We start from the raw sequence: 16,584 nt of genomic DNA on the forward strand, positions 1-16,584 counted from the left end.
CACACACACCTGTACCACATGCACACAGCACACACACACACCTGTACCACATGCACACAGCGCACACTCACATTGATGATAAAGAAGAACAACCTCGTCCCCTCCCCCCATGATGATTGTGCTTTTCATTTGGAAGATGAGACATCTTTAAGATTTTAAATGCCATTTTCTTGCCTGGATGAGCCTGGATTTTTGACTTTTCACAGTTAGATACCACTGCCGTGGAACTTGGGCTCAAGTATTCTGCCAACAGAAGCCAGGAGCCAGGTGAGGGGAGGCAGACCGCCCAGCCCAGTGTCTGGAACATAAAGTCTTGAATACGCATGAATGCTTTCTGGGCCAGTTACTGACTAGTAATAAAAGCTAAATATTAACAGCATTAAAAGCAAAATTCCTTTTGAGCAAAGCATGGTGGTGCACACCTTTAATTCCAGAAATTGGGAGGCAGAGGCGGGTGGATCTCCTGAGTTTGAGGCTAGCCTGGTCTACAAAGTAAGTCTCTGTCTCACTGCCCCTTTCCAAATCCTCCTGGTTCTTTTGAGATGCCTTAAGAGCACACAGCCTTTGTTTTCTTAGGCAAATCATTAGGAACTGTCAAGATTTAGTGAGACATTAAAATTGTATTTGAGATTAATAACACAGAAATGTTGATGGTTAATATTTAGCAAATTCCCCCAAATGTGATATAAAATAACATTTTTTTCAAGACAGGGCTTCTCTGTGTAGCCCAGGCTGTCCTAGAACTTGCTCTGTAGACTAAGTTGACCTCAAACTCAGAGATCCACCTGCCTCTGCCTCTGCCTCTGCCTCTGCCTCTGCCTCTGCCTCTGCCTCTGCCTCTGCCTCTGCCTCCTGAGTGCTGGGCTTAAAGACATGTGCCAACACTACTCAGCAGTATAAAATAACAACCTTATAAAAATAAAGGAAAATTCTTAGAACAGAAAATTTCACTAAACTCTTTAGAAATAGTAACCGTGGTGCCATTTGTGTGGTTAGGCTATAGGCATTTTTTTTTTTTTCCAGTTTCTGCAACCTTTACGGTTACTTTGCGGGAATGAAGGGATGATTACTGCTCTTGCAGGGGACCCAGATTCAGTTCTGAGCACTGTGCCAAAGGAGCAGCTTCTAACTCCAGCCTCTGATTGTCCATCCCTCTATGGCCTCCTTGGTCTGCCTGCCCTTAGCCACATACATCACTAATAAGTAAGTTACTTTAGGGCTGTGATGGCTCAGGAGTTGAGAGGACCTGAGCTCAAATCCCGAGGCCCCATGTAAAAAGCAAGGCATGGTCACTTGTGTCTGTCACCCCAGTACTGTGGAATGAGAGAGACAGGAAGAGTGAGCGCTTGGGTTTGCTGCCTGCCGTCAAGGGAATGAGACAAATATGAGGGTAGAGGCGACACCTCTGTCATCCTCTGGCCTGTGTTCATGTGTGGATCATGTGCAGATACTGCATAGCACATCCCCAGACATACAAAAAACAGAGAAGCAGCCACCTCTCTTTTTAAAAAAGTTACTTTAATAAACACATTATATGCTGTAAAAATCCCCTTTAAAAAAAAGTCAATATCATTTTATGGAAAATAAATATGAACTATGTCTAGCCTTTTTATCTCTTTTGTTTGCATTTTTTGTTTGCTTTATTTTCCTCCCACTTCTTATCTTATGAGATACGAACATGAAGCAGTGCATGGTGTATGCCTGTAATCCCAGCAGGCTGAGTCCGAGGCCCGCCTGGGGAAAAAAAAGAGAAAAGAAAAAAAGCCACTCATATAGTAAAATATTTTTATCTTTTCTCCTCGCTCACCCTGTGGTGGTGGATAAAGGGAGCAAACCTCCATTCAAATTAATGGGTTCTAGTCACCAGTTACCTTATTCTGGCCAGTGCCCCCCTCTCACGCCCCCCCCCCCCGTTTTTACTTAGCACAGCCTGCTAGTCTAGCAGGGCAGTCTTGAGAACAGAATAATAGTTTTGAACCTCACGATTAGCTGCTGCTCTGTCTGTCCCTGGGCAGTGTTGTTCTCCGTACAGTGCTGATTCCCAGCTCAGCGCTGTGTCTCAGAGCCTCGCAGGGAGGGAGGCCTTTTTGCTTGTGTTTGCTCATCGAATGGATGGATGAGTGGATACTGGCTCACCAGGACTTCTCAACGGGCAGTGGATTTGGTTCATGCTTTCATAATATCCATTTTATGTCTGAAGGTTAGAATAAAATTGTCCCAACAAACTGTTTGAGACAGGCTCCCACTGCATAGGCTGGCTTAGAACTTGCTGGATAGACCAGGTTGACCTCAAATTCATGGAGATCCGCCTGCCTCTGTTTCCTGAACACTGAGATTAAAGGCTTGCCTCACCACATCCGGCAGCAAACTTACTATTTTAAATTGGCTGTCCGTCTGTGTGGGAGTATGAGCATATGTGTGCAGATGCCCTTGGGGCTCAAAGGCATTGGACCTCTTGGGTTTGGAGTTAAAGGACGCTGTTGGCTGACCTAACGTGGGCGCTGGACAGTACATGCTCTTAACCACAGACCCATCTTTCCAGTCCCTCAGCGAACTTTTCAGTTAACCAAGCTCCCTCTATCCTCTAGTGAGCTTGCACCTTGGATCCAGTGAGCATGGGCCTCCTAGGATCTAGAGAGCTTGGACTGCCCTTCCACCGGTGAAATTAACAAGAGAAAAACGCTTGCATACCCTTTGATATGCAGAGACGTTCTGTATGAAAGTGTGGGTGAAGATTCGGAAGCCTACTCACCAAAGGATGACAGTGTGTGCAAAGAAAGAACATAGAGGAGAAAGGGGGCAGGCAGGCAGGGAACATGGATGTGTTCTATACGCTTGGTAATTGAAGTTTAACCTCCATCGGCTACGGCCAAACAGAATCCTCTTTCTGGGACAGAGAAGGGAGTCAACTTTGTACCTGGATGTGTCCTTTTCCTTTTGAAAATTTAAAAGGTCTGTTTATCTTATTTTATATGTATGAGTGTTTTGCCTGCATGAATGTGCGTGTGTCACGTGCGTTTCTGGTGCCAGCAGAACTCAGAAGAGGCTGTTGGGTCCCCTGGACCTGGAGTGACAGATGGTTGTGAACCACCATGTATGTGGGTGCTGGGAACGGAACCCAGGTCCTCTGAAAGAGCAGCAAGTGTTCTTAGCTACTGAGCACTCTCTCTGACCCCTGGGAGTGTCCTTGTAAGCTAAGCTTCCTTTATAGAAGGGCAACAGGTTCTGATTTGAGAGCTTTTTCTAGTTTTGATTGTTGCCTCCAGCTCACTTTATTCCCGAGAGTTTTTGGGTGCCATATCTTGGTCCCCTTGATTCTTGTGTACATATGACGTAGGGCCACAGGGGTCATTATAAGACAAGCCCCCCTGAAAAAGGTTGATATTACTCATTGTGTGTGTGTGTAAGGGACACAGTGACAGAAGAGTGGGTCCCAGTGCTGCAGCAGCCAGTGCCTGTGTCCAACAAAGTGCGTGGATGTCGGGACCCTCCCAGTAGCGCTGACCAAAAGGAAGTTGCTTGGCACCGTGCCTCCTCTGTGTATAATACACTAATTTCTGAGTGTGAGGGCATGCTTGCAGCTGTCGTTAAAGTGGGCAAATATTTTTTTTTTCCTAGAGAAATAGTGTATTTCACGAGCAGCTTCTCATTTTAACAGCCAGCATATTTTTTTTGGCTGCTATTTGATTTCAAACATTTCAATTTTAGAACTCTTTCTTTTGAACATCTTGGAGAGACTGGTGTTTGGAATTTTCAAGATAATAAATCCTTCATCAGCAGAGAAAGGCTGTACAACAGAAGTGTGTGAAAACACTTGCGGGGGGGGGTGGTGGTGGTGGTGGTGGTGGGGAGACCGCTCGGCTGGTGAAGTGCTTGCTGTGCAGGCTTGACGACCTGAGTTCAGTCGCCAGCTCCCACCTAAAAGTGGAAGTGCCTGTCACTGCACTGCTCTCTCTCTCTCTCTCTCATGTGAGTGCACGCACCTTGCTGGAAAGAAATTTAGTGAGAATGAGAGAAGACTGAGTGGGATGGGGTAAATATAATCAAAATAAATTATGTGTTTATAATATATATATATATGTATATATATATATATATATATATATATAAAAATATATATTTCTCCCTTTGAGACAGGGTTTCTTTGTGTAGCCTTCACTGTCCTGGACATTGCTCTGTAGAAGAAGACCAGGCTGGCCTTGAACTCACAGAGATCTACCCGCCTCTGCCTCCTGAGTACTGAGATTAAAGGTGTGCATCACCACTGCCTGGCGAATAAATATATTTTTAAAGTATGGTGGATAGCAATCGAAGAAGATACCCAATATTAGCCATGCTCACACATCAAGCACACACACACACACACACACACACACACACACACACACACACAACTGTATGCTCCCCCATACTGGCATAGTTATGTTACACGGACATTTGAGGAAAGCACTGTTTTACTCACAGTGATGAAAGCCTCTACAATCTCCCAAGTATTTCTGCCACTTCTCTAGAGGCATGCCAGTTGTATTGTAGCCATTTTACATGAAACATTTTATTTATCTGGGCATGCGTGAACATGTGCTATGGTGCACACATGGAGGTGGGAGTCAGTTCTCTTCCACCTTGTGGGTTCTGGGGAGCAAACTTATTTCCTCAGGTTTGGCAGCAAACGCAATTAGTTTGTGCTGAAGCATTAGGCTGGCCCCACCAAACAATTTGACCACAAATCTACGGAGGAACTCCGCTTCCTTCCTTAGTTTGTTTCTCTCCCCCCAGAATAGCGTAGGACTAAGATTCCTCCAAGTTGTCAAACCCTAAGGGGATATCATTACAAGTAGAAATGGCCACCCTGCCTTAAAATACACCCAGGAAGAAGTGGACCGTTCAGCAACCCCTATCTTCCTCCCCCTTGCCTTTCCCCTTTGTTGCAAAGCCCTTCAATAGCTCTGTTCTCAGAAGCGTGATCCAGCTCCTGGGTGGCTGGGAGAACAGTCTTCAGAAGCAGCCAGACAGTGTTCCAGGCACTCCACTGCAAATGGGGTGGCTTATACTCCAGCCTTTCCAGGGTGTAGCAGTGAACTTTGGATTGGACTCTGGCAGGAACCTGGAAGTCTGTGTGCTGGCCCAGACAATATCATGTTATCTTCATGTCACAGTTGAAGAACCAGGACCTGAGAGGTGGAGGCTGGCGCAAGCGAGGCTTGCGGTCAGAGGCAAAGCTTTGGAATGAAAGCCAAACCTTCCGGCTCTTGCTCAAGTACCCTCAGCCATGACATCCCACTCTCTAACCTCAGTTGACTTCTAGGGCCATGAAAAAGTAGGGATAGGAGTTAATTCTGTTTCAATTCCAACGTTAAAGAAAAAATTAGAAGTGTTACCTAACGCCCACAAGGAAGTCTCTGCTTGGATGTTAGCGAAGTTAACTGCGTAGCTACAGTGGAATCCTTTGTCACTGTGCTTTCTGATTGGCATCGCTTCCCTGCTGTTTTACTGTACACGTGAGTTTAGAATTGATGGCAGGGCTGTTGAAATGCCTTGGCAGGTGAAGGAGCTTGCCACCAAGTCTGCTAACGCGAGTTAAACCCTGAGGTCTACTTGGTGGAAGGAGAGAACTCACTCCTTTAGGTTGTCTGTCTGTTTACCCCCCCCCCCACATGTACGCCCCCATAAATAAATGTAAAAAAATAAAATTTATATCCACTATTTAAATGTGATTATAGTGTGTCTATCCTTTTCCTTAACCCCCCCACGAGGATTTTAATATGTTGTGTAGCTCTGAGGCTGGCTGTTCATCTAAGCTGTGAAATAGCCTTCCTGGGTGAGCTGCAGACTTCTCCTATCAACAGGATTAGATTGTATCCACTTTAGCTGCCCTGAACAGTTCTAGCGTGAACACTGAGGTCCTTGTATCTATGTAGGATTTCAGAGCAACCTTTTCTGCTGGCAGAATTTTACTAGGTCAAGAACAACTATGTTCATACTTCAACCCTGGGTGGAGGCTAGTGTTTCTGGGCTTAGGGTACCAGCACAAACCCTGAACTCTGGATGGAGGCTGGTGTGTCTGGGCTCAGGGTCCCAGCGCAAACCCTGAGCTCTGGATGGAGGCTGGTGTTTCTGGGCCGAGGGTCCCAGCGCAAACCCTGAGCTCTGGATGGAGGCTGGTGTTTCTGGGCTGAGGGTCCCAGCACAAACCCTGAGCTCTGGATGGAGGCTGGTGTTTCTGGGCCGAGGGTACCAGCGCAAACCCTGAGCTCTGGATGGAGACTGGTGTGTCTGGGCTCAGGGTCCCAGTGCAAACCCTGAGCTCTGGATGGAGGCTGGTGTTTCTGGGCCGAGGGTACCAGCGCAAACCCTGAGCTTTGGATGGAGGCTGGTGTGTCTGGGCTCAGGGTCCCAGCACAAACCCTGAGCTCTGGATGGAGACTGGTGTTTCTGGGCTCAGGGTCCCAGCGCAAACCCTGGCTTCAGGCTGCTGCTGGGACCATGTGCAGCCTGTGCAGCTCTGGCCTGCAGCTGCTTTCCCAGCCCTGTTCACATCTCTGGTTTGTTGGGTCCTGTACCCCACTGTAGCTGGGTGTGAGCACTATTCATTTCTCAAGCACTGTACCCCATCCTTACTACCTCTGCTCCCCAGAGATGACCCTGCTGTATGTTTTCCCGAGAAAAATGATGAGGCTACCTTATGCCAGGCTCCTTCATCTATGTTTGCAAAGTTAAATCTTCCTGGAATGGATGGAGGAACACATTTCTTAATAGTTTCTAAGAGAGAGAGACTGGCAATGGTGGCACATGCCTTTAATCTCAGCATTCGGGAGGAAGAGGCAGATCTCTGAGTTCGAGGCCAGTCTGGTCTACAGAGCAAGTTCCAGGACAGCCAGAGCTGTTATGCAGAGAAACCCTGTCTCAAAAATCACAAACAAAAAACCTTTATCACCACTAAGCTTGGAAGAGCAAGGAAAAGAAAGTTTCCAAGAGAGAACTGGAGAGAGAGGACTAGGGGGAGGGCTGGAGAGATGGCTCAGCGGTTGAGGGCGGGCGCTTGCTGCTCAAAGAGAACCCATGTCTGGTTTCCAGCACTCACTCCACGTGGCGCATAACAACCTGGCCACCTGTATCTCGTCTCCAGCTCCATCCCGCACCTCTGGGCTCTGGGAGACTGCACTTGTGTGCCTGCCTGTTTGAGCACACACCCACAGTTAAAAATAATTAAAAGAGTTTCTGAGTGGCTAAGGTGGAACCTATTTTGAGCTGCTCGTTAGATCTCAGACCCTCACCTCCAGTGATTCTGGTTTCTTCTCCAAAGTCCTTCAGTTTCTCTGGAGAGGACTCCTTCATTCCTTCAGGTGATCCTTCCCACCTGCTCCCACCTCCTCCCCAGCCCCAACTGGTCCCTGTTCTTGGGGTTCTCCCAGTGCATCCTGGGAGTTTTCTTTTCTTTCCCTGTGGTTGAGTCCCAGCCTGCTTCTCACGGTCTTGGTGTTCTGTTTTCCAGACCCCAGTCCTTCTTGGTTTACGTTCTTCTTTTGCCGGAGCAGCTCTTTTAGTAGCTCCCAATACAGATTATAGTTTGGGAAAGCTTCACTTAGAGGTCTATTAACATACAGTTTACCGCCATAGCCTTCTCAGTGCAGAGTGCCGTGGGGGAGGCACATACTCGTTTTTGGTGTGACCATCACCAACCACACCCATCTCTAGAGCCAACCTGTCTTGCAAAACTGAATCTCTATCCACTGAAATAGTTTTGAGGCGCTGAAATGGTTAACTTCTTAGCCCCACATCTCTGAGCCCTCTGTGGCCATTATTTTACCTTCTGACTCTGAATTTTGGCTGTTTTGGGGAGTCCTGGACTCATCCAGCATTTGTGTGAGCTTTTGTGACCTCAGCAGATCCCCCACATTGCGTCTATCAGGTCTGTTTATTTCTCTCTCTCTCTTACTGTTGTGAACAGTTTCTAATCGTTTCTGCTGATTTAAGTGGTGCTGCTCACAAGACCCTGGGTTCAACCCCTAATATAAAACATAAGGAAGAAACAATCACAGCTTGTAATACTATATACTCTGGCGCATCTCCTAGTCAGCAAATGCTCCCTATTTTGGAAGTTTGGTTTCAAGTGTTTTTAGAATTGCAGCAGCCACTCTCCAGAAAGCTTATCATTTCAGCAGTGTTACAGCTCTTCAGAGGTCTGGGCCATGGTCAAGGCCAACAGGAGGCAGCTCGGGAAATGGTAGCACTCCCTCAGGATGCGCTGATCTTGATTAAGTGGGTGGTGCAGGGGCACTGTTGGCACTGTTGGCACAGGAGCACTGTTGGCACTGTTGATGCAGGGACACTGTTGGTGCAGGGACACTGTTGGTGCAGGGACACTGTTGGTATGGGGGTACTATTGGTGCAGGGATCCTTTTGGCACAGGGGTACTGTTGATATGGGTGGTGAGGGACACTTCGTTGTGAGATCCTAATCCAGCAGCATCTGAACCTGAACACTGTGACCTGCTTGAGTGCAGTGAATTGATAGGTTGAGCCTCCGGGTCTCTTCTGGTTGCCATGAGAATAAAGTATCTGGGAGGAGATAATAAAGTACCAGCTCTGGAAACTTGGACCGGTTACTTCTGGTCCAATGATGACTACAGGTTAAAGGGACAGGATATTGATTGGAAAAAAATGGCTGGGTATCATGGTGCATGCTTGTAATCCCAGCCCTTGACAGGCAGAGACAGGAGGATTGCTGCAACTTTGAGCTTAGCCTGGTCAACAAAGCAAGTTCCAGACCAGACAGGGACATATAATGAGACCCTGTCTTAAAACCAACTGATTAGCCCCGGAGATGATAGAAAAAGATGAAGAACTCTATGGCCCATGTGTCGTTATTGTTTGATCGTGAGCTTGTAAACAGATTCAATTTAATAACTGTGAGTGCTGAGAGTAGTCTTATCATTTATCAGGTGGATCTCTGTGAGTTTGAGGCCAGCCTCGTCTACTGCGGGAATTCCAGGACAGCCAGAGATACACAGAGAAATCCTGTCTTGAAAACAAAAACCAAACCAAAACAAACAAACAAAAAAAAAAAAAACAAAAGAAGAAGAAGAAAGAAAAAGAGTAAAAAGAATAGGTTTTCTTTTCACATGTCATTTTTTTTTTCTTTTTTGTTTTTTTTTGAGACAGGATTTCTCAGCTTAACAGCCCTGACTGTCCTAGAACTCACTTTGTAGACCAGGCTGGCCTTGAACTCAAGAGATCCTGCTTGCCTCTGCCTCCCGAGATTTTAGTTGAAAACATTGTAGCCTTTCACAATCCGGAGTAAAGATCAAGACTTCTTTTAAAAGGGGAACTTCGCTTTCGTTTTGAGGTTTTAGAACCACTACATGCTGTAGTATTGTATAGGCAGCCACAGTCATTTAAAAATAACTTCTATTACTTATGAAAGTGTGGCTGTCGCTTTACGTGACTCATAAAGACAGAATTCCACAGCTTTATGCTCCGTCTTAGTCACTTTAATGCCACGATATTAATTTTTTATCCGAGTTTCTATGATGTCCCTGAAGAAGGCTCATCTTTCTCTTTTGTGAATAGTCTCAGGGATTTAAATCATAACGCTGGCTTTCTCTTACAGCTGTGGTCATGTTTACTAGGAAGGAAAGATGAGGCTGTGCCCTCCTCACCTCCCGTGCACCCCAGGAAGCAACCCCCTGCTCTCCTTCAGGGGAGTCAGCCCCCTGGCAGCCGAGTCTGGGGAGTTTCGTAGGCAGACTCTTGGGACTCACAGCCAAGGCCGCACACCTTCTGTTTGCCTTCTCAATTCAAATCCCGAGAAATCCCTCAAAGCTTTCCTCTCTCCTCGCTCCCAGTGTCTCATGGGCCCCATGTGACAAGTAAATCCCCCCCCCGGAAATGCCATCTGTTCCCCACTGTTTGTCATGAAGTATGTGTTGTGACAATCATCAGGCCTTATCTTTGGTCACATCCCTGTGACCGCTGTAGCATGTCTTCTAAAATCATGCCTATGAGTTTTCATATACTGATGCATGCACAGCCTGGCAGGTATAATGGAAGTCTGAGGATAGCTAGTGGGAGCTGGCTTTTCCCTCCATGTGAGGTTTTGGAAGGAAACTGATTGTTGGGCTTGGGCGAGAGCTCTAACCCGCTGACCCATCTCTCTGGCTCTGTCACCTAGTTTGATAACTCATCGTACTAAGACAGAGTTGCAGCCTTTCTTTGGGCCGCCATCAGTTCCCAAATCATGACATGGAGGCTTATTATTATTTATGAGTGCTCAGTCTTTTCCTAGGCTTATTCCTAGCTAGCTCTTATAATTTAAATTAACCTGTTTCTCTTCATCTATGTTTTGCCTCGGGATTTTTACTGTTCTTTTTTTCTGTATGCCCTACTCTGTGTCTAACTGGCTGGCAGCTGGCTGGCTGGCCCCTGGGTGGCTGCCTCTTTTTCTCCCTCAATCTCCCCTCTCATTCTCTCCTTTCAAGCCTAGATTTCTCTTCCTGTGTGCTCTGTCTACCAGCCCCCCCTGTCCCTCTACTGCCTAGCTATTGACTCTTCAGCTTTTTATTAGGCCTATCAGGTACTTTAGGCAGGCAAGGGAAAGCAGCAACACATCTTTATATAAATGCAACATAAACAAATGTAACACATCTTTGCCAAGTTAAACAAGTGCAACATAAATGCAACATACCGTTACATATTTAAAGTAATATTTCACAACAAGACAGTATTTAGGACAATAATCAAACACTTGCAATTCTTTAGTCTTCAGAGTTGTTATTACTATTGTTATTATTACTTCAGGGTTTGTTATACAGCCCAAGCTAGCCTTGAATTTGCGTTCCTCATGCTGCTGCCTCTTGAGTCTTGGGCCTACAAGTGTGCGATAAAATTCTTGGCTTTTGGACTGACTTCCTTTGATTTTGAGACAGGGTCTGTATCCCAGACTGGCTTCAAATTCACTAAGTAAGCCAAGAGTGACCTTGAACTTCTGATTCTCCTGCCTCTACCTATTCTGGGATTATAGGTGCATACCATCATGTTTGATTGGGTAGGGTGCTGAGGCTTGAACTCTGGGCTCCATGCACACAAGCCAAACACTACTGAGTTACCTCTCCAGCCAGCGGGATTCAACTCTTGGTTCCATTATTTATTAGCTGTGTGTCCTTTGACAATCTATATCCTATTTATGAGTCTAGGCTTTGTCTTGTCAAAGGGGAACGTTATGGTCCTTTATACAGCTGTTATGAAGAGCTGAAGACTCAAAGTGCTTAGAGCAATGCCCATGCTTAAGGCAGATAGTAAGTGCTACAAATGCGGGTGCTATTCTTATTATTCCTTCCACCCTCTTTTAACATAGTCCTGGCGTGAAACAGTGGTCACCATTAGAGAATTCATTTGGAATTCAGTTTCCTCTTGTTAGAATGAAATGACACTTTGTCTCTACTTGGGCCATGGGAACTGTAGGATAAGGGAAGGGGTAGTGGAGGGCCTCGTTATGTTCACAAGGCTGAGAAAACCTGTTCCTTCTTGGCCATCAGGGTCCTGGCCCTGTGAGCTAATGAACAGCGTTTCCTTTTGTTAGTCTGAACCAACTCAGCATAGCATCGTGGTAACCGCAGGCTGTTCCTGACAGATCTCAATTGAGGAGAAACAAATTAATTATTAACAGAGTGTATGTCTTAGGTAAAATCTTTAACGTAGTGATCCACGGGAGAGAGACTGATGGGAGGGTTTGGATAATAAACACCAGAGAATAAAGGATGGGAAGGGTTTGGGACTGTGTAATGATTTTTATCCTTTGCATATTTTAGTCTGCTTAATATTTAATATGCCTGACGAGCTGTTAGCCTCAAACTTAGTTTTTAGTTTTCCCTCCAACATTTTTTTTCTTATAAGGAATTGCTAATGTATATTAAAGTTAGAGAATTTTGATTTAATATACAGAGTCCTCCTTTCTTTATAGTCTTGGTGATTAAGCCCAGGGCATCAACTTTATTCTAGGGATGAACTCTGCCCCTGAGTTACACCCTCAGCTCCAATGTGCAGATTCTTTCGTGCATGCATGTGTGTGTGTGGAGGGGGTAGTGTTTCGAGGCAGGGTTTCTCTGTGTAGCCTTGGCTGGATGGAACTTGCTCTGTAGACCAGGCTGGCCATGATCTCAGATCTGCTCGTTTCTGCCTCCCAAGTGTTGAGTTTAAAGTTATGCTCCGCCACCACCCAGCCCCGATAGCAGATTCTAACATTAACTTTTCATTTACTCCCTTTCTCATAGAACCCTATATAAGTTTCCTGTTTGATTAGTTTGATTCTGGTTATTTGATGATCTGGATGAGAGAACACGCCTTTTATTCTCAGTCTGCAGAAGTTGATAGTGATGCCCATGTACACAAAACAATGTTTTTTAAAGGGTTATGGGTTGTGAATTACTTTTATTGGGAGAATTCTCCAATGACAGAGGAGGCTCAGTGATAGAATACATGCTTGGATGATGTATCAGACCCGATTTCAGTCTCCAGTACGAGAAAAGAATGACTCAAGATGGAGTTAAGAGAGAAGTATAGAAAAAGAAGTCCTTGGGAAAATAATGTAGCACTCTTCAAAACAGTCACTCTGGGTATTCATGGTTTTAGTTTCGCTTTGCGGGCTGTGCAGGCTCAGCTCTTACTGTTTCCAGTAAGCGGCAACATTTATGGCATGCAGAAGGAACCGAGGGAGTTCAGAAGTTTTAAAGAGAAACCCTTGTGAACTGAAGGCCAAAGATAGCAGTGGCTGTTGACTTTCCTCTCTCCAGCCACACTGCCGGGTGTTTCTGGATCTGAAGGGCATAGCTTCCTTTCCACATCTTGCACGGAACCAACAAGGCTAGTTCTTTTGGCATTCTGCCAGCAGCTCCAGAGCGCCTGAACAGGTCACAGGGCACAGTCCTGATGAGGATTCAAGAAGAAGGTGTGGCTACTCCGTTCATGTACTAAGGAAACCCTCCCCGAGAGCCCTCGCTCTTTGAGAGGCAGATTTGGCTTTTGCCGTTTCCTGTGTGTTTACCAGACTTGTGGAGCTGCAGAGTTACTAATGGACGTTTTATTCCTTTCTACTTTCAGTTCCCCTTAACTGAGATGGACGTGGTCTAATCTCCACCGAGTCAAAGAATGGCCACAAGCCCTGCGCTTCCCACGGAAGACGGACAGGTGTCCTTGGGCATTGACGATCTTCACTTTTCATTGCAAGGTAAATTCAGAGTGGGAAGGAAGTGGGAAACTTACCTTCCTCTCATGCTGGGCCCTGTTGGTTTCTCCACCTCCTGTGGTTTTGAAAACTAAGTGAAGAAGCCTAGAAAGCAGTATCAGACTGTCCTTCTAGCTCAGCCCTCTGCTTTCAAGGAATTCTGGAAGGAATTGGTTACCTTTGGTTTCTTCTATATACATGTATATTTATTTGCAGTCTAAATTTAAAAGCTAACCACAGTTTGCTTGGCATTGTTTCCACTTTTTTTGTGACACACACATACACACACACACACACACACACACACACACACACACAAGCTTTGACACGCGCATCTGTATTTTGTCCTAATAGGCAGGAACTGTATTGTTATTGGTGGGTGAGTTTTCAGTGATAGGAATCTCACATGTACATCCACAGCCAATTTTCTGGAAAGTGTTTTCTGTTGCGCTTAGCCGTATTTCCGTTGCCCCTTCAAAGCTTCATTAGCTAGTGAACTTTCCATCTTTGTTCTTAAATCTTGGTGTTGTAGCAAGCTAGTATAGAAGTGAGGTTATGGCAAATACTTAAAAACATTTATGAAACTCCTTTTAAAATTAACCTTAAAGTTATGGGCAGTATGATGCACCAATTAAGATGCTTCATAAAACTGCAGGTTTTGAGTCTCTTTTTTGAGGGGTAAATATTCTAAAATGACTTTCTGATACCCTCCTTTTAAGTTTATTTTATTTTTGGAGACAAGGTCTTGTTATATAGCCCAGGCTAGTCTCTCTAGTTTGCTCTTCCAACCTTTTCCTCTTGAGTACTGGGAGGCATGTGCCCTCATGCCTGCCTCAAATATTTTCTCTTTGAATCTGCTTTCAATAATTAGCTTCTTGTCTTTGGGGTTCAGATGTAAATTCATATCTATTGGAATAGACTATATCTCTTTGCATCATATTTTTAAAAAGATATATTGTTTTCTGGTTATGGAGGCACACACCAGTAAAGTTGATGCCCAGGAAACAGAAACTGGAAGACTATGGGCTAGCATAAACTACTTATGTAGACTCTGTTCCAAATAAACTCCAAGACCCTCAAAAAAGGGAACAATTTTAGTCTGTATAAAGTAAGAAATATCTATTTGTTGGGAGGTAGTCTTTGAGATAAAAATTAAAAATCTTTCATTTTGTACTTTTGAATAATATAATCACAAGTAGCCGTAATTCAATTTTTATGTAAAGGAAAAAGATCAGTGTTCTTGTTGACACTGGCTGCAAAAAGTTGCCTGTCCTGGTGTTTCTCACGCTGGCTCTGGTTCTTTAGTAGTCATTGAATTTAGCTGAGAGACTGTGTCTTTTGACCATTAGCCCCTCATCCGCGTAATACAGATTTTAGCTGCAGCTGTGTTGAAGATGGAGGGTCACGTGACACGAAGGGCTTTTAGCAGGTGCCTGCCACAAATAGGGACTCAATAAATACAACTTTTTATTTGCTTCTAATAAGTTTTTCTGAGTAGAAGTTTTGTACAGCACAGCTCTAGTAGAGGCTTCATGGTATATAAGACAAAAACTAGTAAACCAGAAGTGTGCCTACTGGTTTTTGTTTGCTATTTGCCTTCAATGACTTCTCGTCACATGTAGGTGAGGCGTGGTGAGGCCTGTACGTTCTCTCTACCCTGGTGCCTTTTCCTCACCCTCATCTCCCTGTAACTCACTCCACATCTGCCTAAGAAACTGTAGTCCTCCCTCCCGCGTGCTCTGTGTAGGATGCTCCCTCTAGGCTGGGAGAAGTTCAGCTTATCCATCTCAAGGCCAGCTGGCCTTGGCCTTCTCCGCAAGCTGCCCCCGCCCTTCTTCCTCTTCGATTATCCCTTTATCTCTTTGAGACCTTGTAGATTTGTGATTATTATACTTAATAACACTTCCTTGCCGCAGATGGGCTTCCTGAGTTCTGTGTAGTGCCTCCAACTTACCAGGTTTTTTTTTTTTATTATTTTTATTTTTTGCCAGTGTTCTTTATACAGTGCCTCTTGGTCCTCCCCACGTTACTGTAAGGTACATCTTTGCATCTCTGGTGAACAGAGATGCTGTAGCTCGGGACGATGTCACTAGAGTCCCGCAGCTGGTGAGCAACTGCGCTGTTCCTTGCTTTTGCTCTGCACCCTTCTGGCCTGCTGAAGAACAAAGTAAATGAGGGAATTCGGCTCATGGTTTTCCCTGGCTGGTTTTAAATTTGTTCCATCCACAGCACTAGAATGTGGATAGGGGATTTCAGGTTCCTAGGTTGCCTAAAATAACAAATTACCGAGAAATGTGTGATTTTGTATAACGTGCTTTGAAGTGTATGGTTTACTTTTCAATAGGAGACGAGGATGGGCTAGATAGGAAGGGGAATTGATGCTTGTGTTCTTTGGATCATTCGCTTGCATGATGGATGTAGAGGGTTGTGTTGATGCTTTGCTTCATGGGTAGGAGAAGCAGAATGACATCATGGTATCATCATGAGTTCACGTTAGCCAGGGACACTCAACATACATGCACATTGCCTAGACTTTCCAGTCTAAGCAGGATGAAGACAACACATGGAATGAGTCTAGTCCCAAGCCTAGGCTCCATGTCATTTGCATGTTTATGAAGGTTCTTCCAGCCCCAAATGACCCAGATGAAGGGAGGGCAAGGCAGGGAAGGGAGGAACTTGCATGTATCAAGTTGTGAAGGCAACTTTGGTATCACAGTAGGATTATTACTTGTTTGGGCAGCAAATATGTAAAGCATTTGAGGGGTGGCCAGCATGAGGGCTCAGTGGTTAAAGGCAATTGCAGAGCAAGCCTGGTGACCTGAGTTTGATCCCTGGCATCCAGGTTGAGCTGGAAGGAGAGAACCGACTCCGTAAAGTTGTCCTTTGATCTCCATAGGCATGTCATGGCACGTGTACACAATACGACAAGAGTAATATCTTTTAAAATATTTATTTACTAATAATAATTACTTTTAAAAACATTTGGTTTCTTTTCTGATGTAAAAGGCCTTGTATTCTCTTAGATTTTTGCTTGCTAGTACTTTACAGTTAAAGAAGGAGGAGACCTCTGTAACGTGGGGGTGCAGGGTGCTGTTCACAAGGAAGTGTGCTTTCTTTCCTGTTCATTCAGAACCTGTCTCAGAGGCAATAGAGACAGAATAATCAGTAGAATGGCCCGATTAGGCCACAATGTTTATTTTGTTGTAAAACAGACAAACTCTCATTTAAGGTGAGGAAAATTTGGTCATGCCTTGGTGCAGAAATCTGTACAGGAATGTGGTAACTCATAGAACAGAACGGTAAGCAGTGAGTACTGGACAGCCTGCCTCCCACCACCCTCCCTCCCTCCCTCCCTCCCACCCTCCC

The 16,584-nt window shown here is 45.1% G+C and overlaps 1 protein-coding gene across 2 annotated transcripts in view; it reads left to right on the top strand.

Annotated features, from left to right (window-relative positions):
• Syne2 (spectrin repeat containing nuclear envelope protein 2) overlaps positions 1-16,584 on the top strand; it is a 294,128-nt gene that overhangs the window by 28,900 nt on the left and 248,644 nt on the right. The window contains exon 2 of one of the 2 annotated variants that reach the window (XM_026779484.1): positions 13,095-13,221. In XM_026779484.1, coding sequence (XP_026635285.1) covers positions 13,143-13,221 — 79 coding nt within the window. In that variant the 5' untranslated portion in view covers positions 13,095-13,142. Of the gene's footprint in view, positions 1-13,094; positions 13,222-16,584 lie in introns of those variants that run through there. The other variant, XM_026779485.1, reaches the window with a different exon arrangement.

Source organism: Microtus ochrogaster, chromosome 1, assembly GCF_000317375.1.
Source record: "Microtus ochrogaster isolate Prairie Vole_2 chromosome 1, MicOch1.0, whole genome shotgun sequence".
Lineage (NCBI taxonomy): Eukaryota > Metazoa > Chordata > Mammalia > Rodentia > Cricetidae > Microtus > Microtus ochrogaster.